Here is an 11,929-nt window from a genome sequence, read left to right on the forward strand (position 1 = left end):
CCCATGGTACTTTAAAATAGCAAATTCTCATGTAAAATTCAAATGGGTCGCATGCGCAACGATATCGACGGAAGACCGATTTAATCGCGCATGTTAGCCGCTCTGCGTTTGTCAGGAGAGCTCACATTTTAAGGAGCGCCCGGTTGACGTGTTTGCACTTACTCTGTCACTGGAGCTCGCATTTCGCGGGAAGCCCGGTTGGGGATAGCAGAGCACAATTTGGCTTCAAAGACCCCGCGCACATCCGTGTCCCACATGAAAAGCATATTTAGTGCTCATAATGTCAAATGAATGTAATAAGGTTGCTTCATCACCTGACGGAAATGCGTACGGACGTGGCTAACATGAGAGTATTAAAATAAAGGTACATCTTAAAAAAATGTCTATATCAATATTTACACATTGTATCAATAACATTGGATTGTTGGTTATTGGATCGATGCATCGATCCAGATCGATTAAGCGTTACACCCCTAATATATATATATATATATATATATATATATAGATATATATATATAGATATATATAGATATATATATATATAGATATCACACAACCGGTCAAAAGTTTTGAAACACTTGACTGAAATGTTTCTCATGATCTTAAAAATCTTTTGATCTGAAGGCATATGCTTAAATGTTTGAAATTAATTTTGTAGACAAAAATATAATTGTGCCACCATATTAATTTATTTCATTATAAAACTAAAATTTAATAATAAAAAAAAAAAAAAAAGTTTGAAATTGATGACTTGGACCAAATAATAAAGAAAAGTAGCCAATAAGTGCCCAACGTAGATGGGAACTCCTTCAATACTGTTTAAAAATCATCCCAGGGTGATACCTCAAGAATTTGGTTGAGAAAATGTCAAGAGTACATTTCTGCAAATTCTAGGCAAAGCGTGACCAAAGGCATCTGTTTCTTAAACTAGAGACTCTGATGTACTTATCCTCTTGTTTAGTTGTACATCTGGCCTTCCACATCTCTTTCTGTCCTTGTTAGAGCCAGTTGTCCTTTGTCTTTGAAGATTGTAGTGTACACCTTTGTATGAAATCTTCAGGTTTTTGGCAATTTGTATTGTATAAGCATTGTATAGCCTTCATTCCTCAAAACAGTGATTGACTGATGAGGTTTTAGAGAAAGCTGTTTCTTTTTTGCCATTTTTGAGCTAATATTGACCTTAAGACATGCTAGTCTATTGCATAATGTGGCAACTCAAAAACAAACACAAAGACAATGTTAAGCTTCATTTAACAAACCAAATAGCTTTCAACTGTGTTTGATATAATGGCAAGTGATATTCTAGTACCAAATTAGCAATTTAGCATGATTACTCAAGGATAAAGTGTTGGAGTGATGGCTGCTGGAAATGGGGCCTGTCTAGATTTTATCAAAAATTACTTTTTTCATGGGGGCCTGGGTAGCTCAGCGAGTAAAGACACTGACTTCCACCCCTGGAGTCACGAGTTTGAATCCAGGGCGTGCTGAGTGACTCAAGCCAGGTCTCCTAAGCAGCCAAATTGGCCCAGTTGCTAGGGAGGGTAGAGTCACATGGAGTAACCTCCTCGTGGTCACTATAATGTGGTTCGCTCTCAGTGGGGCGTGTGGTGAGTTGTGCGTGGATGCCGTGGAGAATGGCGTGAAGCCTCCACACGTGCTATGTCTCTGCGGTAACGTGCTCAACAAGCCACATGATAAGATGCGTGGATTGACGGTCTCGGACGCGGAGGCAACTGAGATTTGTCCTCCGCCACCCGGATTGAGGCGAGTCACTACGCCACCATGAGGACTTAGAGCGCATTGGGAATTGGCCATTCCAAATTGGAGAAAGGGGAGAAAATAAAAAATAAATAAATAAAAGACTTTTTTCAAATGGTAATGGTGCTGTTTTTTTACATCAGTAATGTCCTGACTATACTTTGTGATCAGTTGAATGACACTTTGGTGAATTAAAGTACCAATTACTTTCCGAAACAGCAAAATCTGAACATTATTCCATATGCAGTGCAGTGTTCACACTTTTTTTTTTTTACGTCAGATTCCAAATTTACAATATATTAATGTATGACATTTTTCCCCTGCTGGTACACAGTATATCATGACAAACAGAACAAAATGTCCAAAACCTCTTAAAATTAACAACAGCAACAACAAAAATTAAAATCTAAAACTAAAATTGAGAATAAAAAAATTATTCATCCCCCATACTTTGATACTTGGTTAAATCATCTTTTGCTGCTAAGCCATCAGCCTTTTTGGATAAGTGTCTTTCAACTATCATGCACAACATGATGGAGCAATATTAGTCCATTCCTCCTTGCAAAATTGCTCAAGCTGAACCAAGTTAGTTGGGAATCGGCGATGGACAGCTATTTTCATGTCTCTCCACAGATGTTCAATAGAGTTGAGGTCAGGACTCTGACTGGGCCACATGATACTTTTTTGATACTTTTGGGTGATTTTTTTTAAGCTTTGAGTAAACTATTCCTTTAACTGTTAACATTGACAGCCCTAGTTTCTAATATATATAAAAAGTGTAAGGGTGCCATTTTATTTATTTAAATGTATGTGTGTAGGCTACAGTTTGAGAAGCAGTTCTCTGATCAGGTAGCGGAGCTGAAGAGAGAGAGAGAGGAAGAGGTCAAAAAGATCAACCAACAGTGGCAACACAGAGTAGAAGAACTGCAGACTCAGGTAACACACACTCTCCATCACTGTCAATCGTAGTCTTCAGATCAATTCCACAGAAGTACACACTTGATCTGTATTATTTTTTCTGTTTGTCTGTTAAGTTGGAGGATAGGAGAGTACTCTCAGAGAAGATGGAGGGAGAGAGGGAAAGGCGTTATAGTGATGGAGAAATGGAACGGGTGAAGCAGGAGATCCAAAAGACAAGAGATATGAACAGCTCGCTCAGAGCTCAGCTTCATTCCACCATTCAGGAGAAGGAGAGGCTTATGAGGCAACAGTTACAGGTGCAAATTCAATGGAGCTGTCCAGAGATTCAAATGATGATGTGTCTCCATAGGAATTTTAGACAAATTTGAGACAGAGATGATACTTTAAACCAATAACTAAGGGCCGAGAGTTCGAATCCAGGGTGAACTGAGTGACTCCAGCCAGGTCTTTTCTATGCAACCAAATTGGCCCGGCTGCTAGGGAGGGTAGAGTCACATGGGGTAACCTCCTCGTGGTTGCTATAATGTGGTTCTCGCTCTCGGTGGGGCACGTGGTGAGTTGTGCGTGGATGCCATGGAGAATAGCATGAAGCCTCCACACACGCTATGTCTCCGCGGTAACACATTCAACAAGCCACATGATAAGATGTGTGGATTGACGGTCTCAAATGCGGAGGCAACTGAGATTTGTCCTCCACCACCCAGATATAGGCAAGTCACTACGCCACCACGAGTACTTAAAGCGCATTGGGAATTGGGCATTCCAATTTGGGGAGAAAAAGGGGAGAAAACAAAAAACAATAACTGAGAACTCCTGAGAGAGCAGTTAAATTTTCCTCTGGGTTAGGAACCCCCAGTATCCACACACATACACCTACCCTTGTGTAGGATGGAATGAATACTTTATGTTGTGTTGTCAGTGATTTTGCATTCTCCATGTCTCTGAGTACTGTAGGTGGTACGAGAAGAAGATGAGGATGAGGAGGACAGAGAGGCTGCAGGAGAGAGGGACAAGGAGAGGGAGAAGCGGGGGTGGCGTGAGCGAGAGGAGGAGTTGTTACATGCAGAGAGACTTAATCACCAGCGTGCTCTTCAGGCCCTGGAAACACAAGCCAGTGAAGACCTTCAGTCAGAGAGGCAACGCTTGCTCACTCAGCACAAACTACAGCTAGGTAACTACACACACACAAATATATGCTCTGTTCCAAAACCTATTGAGCTGCCTGTGGAGACAGCATTTTCAGGCATCATAGGCACGCTCCTGACATTAAGGCTGTTCCACACTGTCGGCATCTTAAAGGGGTCATGACATACTCTTTTTTTTTTTTTTCTTTTTATATATATATATATATATATAATTTCATTATCTTCCCTGAGGTCCACTTATAATTTTAGTATAATTTTTTTTTTTTTACCAAAACAGTTATAATTTAGTCATATATAATAATTTTCCACCCTGTCTCTGGCCCTCTGTCTGAAACCCTCGGTTTTAAGCTGTCTGGCCCTTTAAGACTTCAATGTAAATGCCCACTGTTTTGATTGGCTAACATCGTGCAACCCTTCCAATACAGTTATATTTGAAATGCAATCCGTAGAAAATGAACCAACTCCACACTACATTTCAGAGTTAACATATAACATACACCCAACACATTTCATCTGAATATATTAAACTGTTCATTCAAGCAGCACCATAAAATATTAAAAATTCATGAGATATGAAATATTCATGAATAAAATAGTTTACTTATGGATTTGCAGTCCAATAGTGTTTTAACTGCCCCATCCTTCAATAACAGTTCCTTTGCAAAGCTTGAATCATACTGTGACTGTAATACAATCCATGATGTTGGGTGCTTCAACAGGCCAAAGCAGATGCTGGTCTTCACATCTCACACCTTCTGTTACACACAGGACTGCTTGTGTTTCTCCAAGTCAGTGGCAACAGCAGAATGAGACGTGTTTGTACAAGTCGCACTTGTACTGCTCTTAAAATGTGGTGCACATCACTGAAAAAGCATCAAAACGATCAAAGATGTCCATGTAGTGCATGATTACAAAAGACCAACAATTAAAAATACATCCGCAAGAAGAGATGACGGGCCCAAGCACTATGGGTCCATTTCCACCCGGTGGCTTTCGGACAACAATGCATGAGGGACACATGCATTTGGTTGGGTAAACAAGACACTATGTCTTACCTTCTGCTCAGACATAATGGTTAACAACTTTGATGTGTGTGGCAAATGAAATAAATGTGTAATTATGGCAAGTTTTTAATACCCTTGAACATCTATTGTTGTCAGCTAGAGGCCCTATGACCATGACCCATCATAGCCATTCATGCCATAAGCATTATTAAACATATGGCTGAGTTTGTCAAATGCACCTGAATACAATACAACATCATGTAATTTGATCCATTGCCATGACAACGCTTTTCAAGATATCAAGTATCCCTTTACAATTTTACATCAGCGGTGTCTTGACATTATTCTAAACAACTTTGAATCGATTTGGGTAAATTTAAGAGGATTATTTCAAAGTCTGTTGTAAGTGCCACACTTCCTGCTGCCAGTTGGTGGTGCTATGGCCGTGACCGATAATAGCCGCATAAATGTGATCAGCCCCCATTACCAAACATACAGCTGAATTTTCATCAAAATCACACAGTGCACACAGAAAATATAAGGAACTTCCTGTTTCACATTTTTGCCCTTAATTTATTGTGTCGCCATGGCAACACTGTTCGATATATAACAAAAATCTGTTTGAATTTGGTATCTTTTAGTATCTAGTCTTGGCATAATGTTGCCTAAATTTGGTGACAGTCACATGAATCCCCTAGGAGAAGTATTCAAAAGTTCAGGGCCTGCAACTTTCAAAAAATGCACATTCAATCCAAAATGGCAACTACCTGTTGGGCGAAGCTAATAACTGTAGTCTTGAAAGTTTTCCAGCATGATGAGAACAATATATGTAGCAAGTTTGGTGACCGTAGAAGAAACTGACCCCACCACTTTTGTCAAAAGGTGGCACTACAGAGCTCTCCAGTCATGCCCATATGTTAACTTTTGCCCAGGCCTAATGGCCAACAACTCTGATGTGTGTGAAAAATATCATGAAAATTCAAGCATGCCAAGTACCTCAAAAACATGTGAATATACATAAAAACGTTTAATGCATTGCCATGGCAACACTATTTATCAAGAATCAATAATCAAGAATTTTAAATCTGCACTGTCTTGACATTATTCTAAAAAAAAATTAAGCAATTCAGGTAAACATAAGAGAGATATTTCGAAGTCTGTTAAATGTGCCACACTTCCTTCCGCCAGTTGGTGGTGCTATGAACGTGACCCACAATAGCCACGTCAATGTGATCAGCCCACAAGGCCAAACATTTGGCTCAATGTTGATGTAAATCATACAATGCACACAGAAGATATGAGACACTTCCTTTTTCCCATTTGGATTTAAATTAATTCAGCCAATAGGACGTTAATTAATAAATGATGGAAATTTTCATTTTGGGGTGAACTGTTCCTTTAATAATTCCCTGATACCTTGTTTTGACCAATTTGTATGGCAGCATCACATGTATCCTTTGCTGAGAAGGCAGTCCCATTACCCATAGTGACAAGCTCAGTGAAAAAAAAAATCAATATGGTGGGTGAGGCAAGAGAAATGTCACCTGAAAAGTAAATACTGAAAAGTATCAATTAAGTAACAGTAGGTGTATAGTTTGGATTATTTTATACAATATTTGTGTGTATTTTTATTCTTATTAGAGTATCACTTACAAAAAAATCTATTGTTCTGACAGCAAATATTTGCTGAACCTGCAGCAAACCTTTGGCGACAATGAAGAGTTTGCCGCAAAGCTCATTTACATGTGAAAATGAGTGCCGAATTTGTGGCAAGTTCACCAGAACTCTTGATTTTTGTAAGTGATCACACTGTTAGCTTAGCAACATGCTCAACGTTCAAATCTATTGAAATCAATTGTGTCAAGTCACCGATGTGGAGTGCTGTTTTTGTGGCATGTGGAGTTACTGCCTATGTAACGTATTTCAAATCTGTTACTTACAAGGTTCCATGGTGGTTAGGATGCTGCCCTTGTAGGCAGTAAGACAGCTCACTAAGTTTTAGAACAGAGCTACAGAGTGCATTTCTAAACCTCAAACTAACCGTCTTGCTATCATATATACTTTGAGAAAGACGACACATAATAAAATGGTGTTGAGTGCTACCTCTGTAAGCAAGTGCTCTAATGTGTTCTGACTATATGTGTATGTGTGTTTACAGACAAGCAGAAGGCAGAGCTGACCCAACAGCACACTGAGTGGGTGAGACAGGTCACCCAGAGACACATGCAACAGATTGAGGACCTTCAGAACGAAATACATACACATACACAAATGATGGCCCTGCAGCAGGTACACACACAGATTTCCCCAAACAGAGCTACACCCTGCTGGAAATCTAGTTTAAGCTGGTAGCTATGTTTTGGAACATGGTAGCTGGTTTCTTGCTGGTCCAAGCTGGACATGAGTGGGTCCAAGCTGGTCATTAGCTGGTCCAAGCTGGGAGACCAGCTTAGACCAGCTACCAGCTTGTCATAGCAGCTCAAGGTGGTCAAGCTGGTTTTTGGAACATGATAGCTGGTCAACCAGCTTGGACCAGCTCTTAACCAGCTTTGACCAGCTACCATGTTCCAAAACACAACTACCAGCTTAAGCTGGATTTTTCAGCAGGGAGATGACTATGGGCACACACACACGTACACTGTCTTAATGAGTGCATCACCACATGACTCTCTTCTCCTCAGGATCTGAAGCAGCAGAACCGCTTACAGTCATTAGAGAGACAGTTGGATGAGAAGAGCAGTGAGGTACAGGAGCTAAAGAGAGATAATGAAGATCTGAAAGAACAAATGAACACAATGAGTGCACAAAGAGAAGAACGAGATAAACACAAACACAGGAGGTTAGTAACAAGATGACCACAAACACTCACTCACGGGTTAGTGATGAGATGACCACACTCACATGAATATAGAGATAAAACAATAATCATTTTGACCAATATGTCCATGATTCCACTTCTTGTTATTGGTTCCTTAATATCAGATTTATCATAAATTGCAAATAAAAATAAACTCACAAAGCGGAAGACAAATTGTGCAAAGTCTTAGATTTCAAAAAACTTTTTGAAGAGCCTTGAACAAGTGTATATTGCCAATAAAACAGGTTAAATTATGTGCAATGTTAGTCCCGTAGAACAAGCTATGAATGTTACAAGCTAACAAGTGATGAATGATTTAGTTATTATTTTGTCTAGAAGCAGAAAAAAAAACAATAATTAAGTATTGGTTATGCATATAGGTTATCAGACATTAAAATACAATTAGTGTCAGGATGAGGAAACAAAACAAAACAATATTGGTCAGTCTCTAGATAAGTGACAAAATGGCCACAGACTCACACAGGAAGTAACCAAGTAACCAACCACAGTTGGCTTTAAGTGACGTATAGGAACGAGTCAATAGGATATAGCCCAGTGAGCACACTACTTGTTTCACAGTAGTAACAATAACCACCTGTGCACCCTGACTCCTGAAAATGGCATAAAGCCAGCCAATCAGATTGTAGCGTTCCGTTTTGAGAAAGTTGAGAAAGAGACTAGGGACACTATCACTATTTCAGTGTCAAACAGTATCAGTACAGTAATTGGCCACACACATTATAGTCACATTCGAGTTTCACACAGTAATGTACCACACACAAATCTTTTTGGAAACACTTGTATGCAAGCTCATATTTTTTTATGTTGATGTTTGTGGATCTGATGTACAGTTTCTCAGAGGAGAGAGATGAGGGTGGTGAAGCGGATGGAAATGACATGGAGTGTATGAAAAGAGAGCACAGAATGGAGATCCAGACCATAATATCAGACTTCAGCTCCGCCCAAACACGACTACAGGCTCGCATAGTTGCCTTGGAAACAGAGTGCCTACCCTATCCAAATCAATAATGCAAAACACACACACACATATATATATATACATACAGAATTAATCCAAGCAAGACCATTTTAAGCTATAACACTGGCTTAGAACTAGGCTAATATCATTTCATATTGTACATTTCATGTATTTAATGTTTGTGTGCCTACATATTTGTATTTTGTGTGTGTAGGTTGAGAGAAAGGGAAGAAAGGGGAAAGAGGAGAGTAGAAGACCTTCACACCATTGCTAAATTACAGGACAAGCTAAGCGAGAGAGACCAACTCATCAAAAGTCTTGTGGTTAGACACACACATAGACACAGACACAACGGGAAGCAGGATGCACCTTTCTCTTTCTTCATCTCAGTTTTTCTTTTCCTACTTCAGGAGGACCTCCACCAGCTATCCCAGCATCCTCCTCTCTGCAGTGATGAAACATTAAAGCCTTATGATTCTAGGACACAAGCAGGGACTCTCACACCTACTATGAAGGTAGTGCACATGTAAACAACCAAAAATGTTGCGGTTTGTTTGGGGTCAACCAATGTTGTGAGTTTGAGCCAAGACCACAGGTGTTGCTAGATCCTATTTAGGAGGGCTGCTGCCCTTTTCAACGGAATGATTCTTGACCAAGACTGAAGGAGTGGAGGGAAGTCATTCATTTAGTTCAGTAATCTTATTTAACAAGGAGAGAAAGAAGCTGGATGAATTTAGAGTGACTGATGATGACATTACAATGACATCTGGACGTGATTTAAACGTATAATTATTTTTAATATTGTTGTCTTTTTTTGTATAGCCTGAGTATGCACAGGAGTTCACAAAATGATAGCTATGCTTTGTTGTCATTTGTGGGGAAAACACTTATGATGCTTAAACACTCTGCTAAAGTCTTAGTAGATTTGTAGACACACACATTTTTATAAAAGTATAATTAGACTTGTTTCCATCATGGATGACTTGATATGCTTCATCATTGGTTAAATGATTCACTCAAAACATGTAAAAAGTTAATTTGTTGCCACCTACTGGAGTGAAAGTGTGATTTACTAAAATAGCCACTGAACAAATTATGCCAAAATGAACAAATCTGAACTAATCTTTTGAACGGATTCAAAAGACTCGAGTCACGAGCTAATGACAGGGAAACATCATATGGCGATAATCCACTCCACTTAATAACGACCAAGCTAAATGTGATGTTTATTATTATAATAGTTTTTTGTGCTGTTTTATAATGGCTAAAAAAAAACAACAATGATTAGGACAGATCAAACCTGTTGCCAGTAAATAGACAATTACAACATATGGTTTGGTTCTTAAAGACTTTTTTATAAGGGAAAATTACAATATTATGAATGAGCATTAGCTGTCTAGCTTGAAAGATGTAAACACAGTTTAAAAATATATATATATATATATATATATATATATATATATATATATAAATGCAACAGAGTGGAATACATAAAATGTGCAAAAATTATATATTGGAGGCTGAGCCCCCCTAAGATTGAAATTCTAGAATCGCCCTAGCTGGGACTATGAAAATATTCTGTTTTATTAACTCTGTGCCCTTGACAAAAAATCTGATTTGTCATTCCCAATAAAACAATTAATGCAGTGTTATACAGTAACTGAGAGAAAAATGTGCTAAATTTAAGCTAATTATTAGTCTGTTGTACTATGCTGAGTTTTATGAAAAAGCGAAATTCTGCCTTGTCATGTTTATAGAAAAAGGGGGTTGAGGAAACTAGCATGCCAAACTTCTGTTCATATGATGGGGGGTCATCCAAGCCCAAATGCTCAACAGTCATGGAGTGTGGGTTACCCAGTTTGGAACAGAGTGGTCGGGGGAACCCCCTAACAAGGACACACACCCCCACCTCCCCTCATGCTGAACGCAGAACTTCTGTCAGACACAGCTGCCCACCCTCACAAGAAGTGCGACATCAGACTCAGCTTAAAATCAACTACAACCAGCACATCAGGTAATCACCAGCATATTCTGAAGACTTTTCTTTTCTGAAAACATTTTATTTTTGAGGTTGATACAGACAAATCTAGACATATGTTTAAATTGAGAATTTTATTGCATAATCTTGATAAGAATTAAGGAACTCTTAAAATTAAGTTTTTATTTGTTAAAGGGGTCATGACATACCTTTTTTATTTTAGTATGTTCCTTGAGGTTCACTTATAATATTAGACAAGTTTTTTTGCACACACACAAAAAAAAAGTCATGTTTGGTATTGATATTTTTCCACCCTCATTTTGATCCTGTCAGTAATGCCTGGTTTTGGTGCTGCCTCTCCTTTAAGACTTGACATTAAATGCCCACTGTTTGATTGACTCTCTGCTCTTGACTTACCTGCACTCTCTACTTTGCCATCTCACTGCTCACCACTACTGGGCGGGCTGCGGAAATGATTAAAGGTAAAGTAGGCATAGATGTGTTGTGGATGCAGTCAGATGCAAATTTCTACCAGTGTGACATTACAAAGAACGAGTTGTTGTGGCAGCTAGGTTTCAACAAATGCTCTTTTTGCAATGAGGAAGTTTTGAGTTCTGAAACTTACAGTATGTTTTTATAGTACATTGACCTCTTATATGTCAAAAGATAAAGGAAAATTGCATTCCACATGTCATGACCCCTTTAAAGGAATGTTCGACAGCATTTGTAGCATAAATGTTGATTACCACAGAAAATAATTTAGACTCATCTCTCGTTTAAACAAAAATTGCAGTTACAGTTAGCCACTTACAATGGTAGTGAATGGGGCCAGTCCATAACATGTGTCGTCATGGCAATGAAGTTGTATTGGCTATAACTTTACATTAATATGGTTTGTTAGCAATCTTATCATGTTAACATGTTTATGTCTTGTGACTATCTTTTTGAAACTGTATGTTATGAACTAACCCTATTCGCTTCCATTGAAAGTGCCTTACTGTAACAGCTATTTTTTTCGGCAATTAACTTTATGCCACAAATGTTGTCAATTAAGCTTAACTTCTATAAAACACAGAACAGTTTTTCCTGCTCTTCATTTTAGTGAAGATTTATCTTGCACATGTGTTTGGTCTGTAGGACTCCCGCTGAGCAGAGAGTTATTGAAACAGGACCTGATAGACAAGACCCTCAAAAACAGGAGTGGTTCACCAAATACTTCTCTTTTTGAACTCCCATAGAGCTCTGTCATCTCCTTTACAACAAGAAAAGCTTACCAAAGGCTCC

At 38.8% G+C, this 11,929-nt stretch overlaps 1 protein-coding gene across 1 annotated transcript in view; it reads left to right on the forward strand.

The window, feature by feature from the left end:
* The window catches only part of LOC127443629 (protein FAM184B-like), a 61,646-nt gene extending 49,717 nt beyond the window's left edge, over positions 1 to 11,929 (forward strand). Inside the window, exons 10-19 of the mRNA XM_051702342.1 lie at positions 2,580 to 2,697; positions 2,796 to 2,978; positions 3,637 to 3,853; positions 6,990 to 7,120; positions 7,513 to 7,670; positions 8,540 to 8,692; positions 8,882 to 8,990; positions 9,078 to 9,182; positions 10,425 to 10,681; positions 11,783 to 11,929. Of these exons, the coding sequence (XP_051558302.1) occupies positions 2,580 to 2,697; positions 2,796 to 2,978; positions 3,637 to 3,853; positions 6,990 to 7,120; positions 7,513 to 7,670; positions 8,540 to 8,692; positions 8,882 to 8,990; positions 9,078 to 9,182; positions 10,425 to 10,681; positions 11,783 to 11,873 (1,522 nt within the window). The 3' untranslated portion in view covers positions 11,874 to 11,929. The remainder of the gene's footprint in view (positions 1 to 2,579; positions 2,698 to 2,795; positions 2,979 to 3,636; positions 3,854 to 6,989; positions 7,121 to 7,512; positions 7,671 to 8,539; positions 8,693 to 8,881; positions 8,991 to 9,077; positions 9,183 to 10,424; positions 10,682 to 11,782) is intronic.

This window comes from Myxocyprinus asiaticus, chromosome 7 (assembly GCF_019703515.2).
Source record: "Myxocyprinus asiaticus isolate MX2 ecotype Aquarium Trade chromosome 7, UBuf_Myxa_2, whole genome shotgun sequence".
NCBI lineage: Eukaryota > Metazoa > Chordata > Actinopteri > Cypriniformes > Catostomidae > Myxocyprinus > Myxocyprinus asiaticus.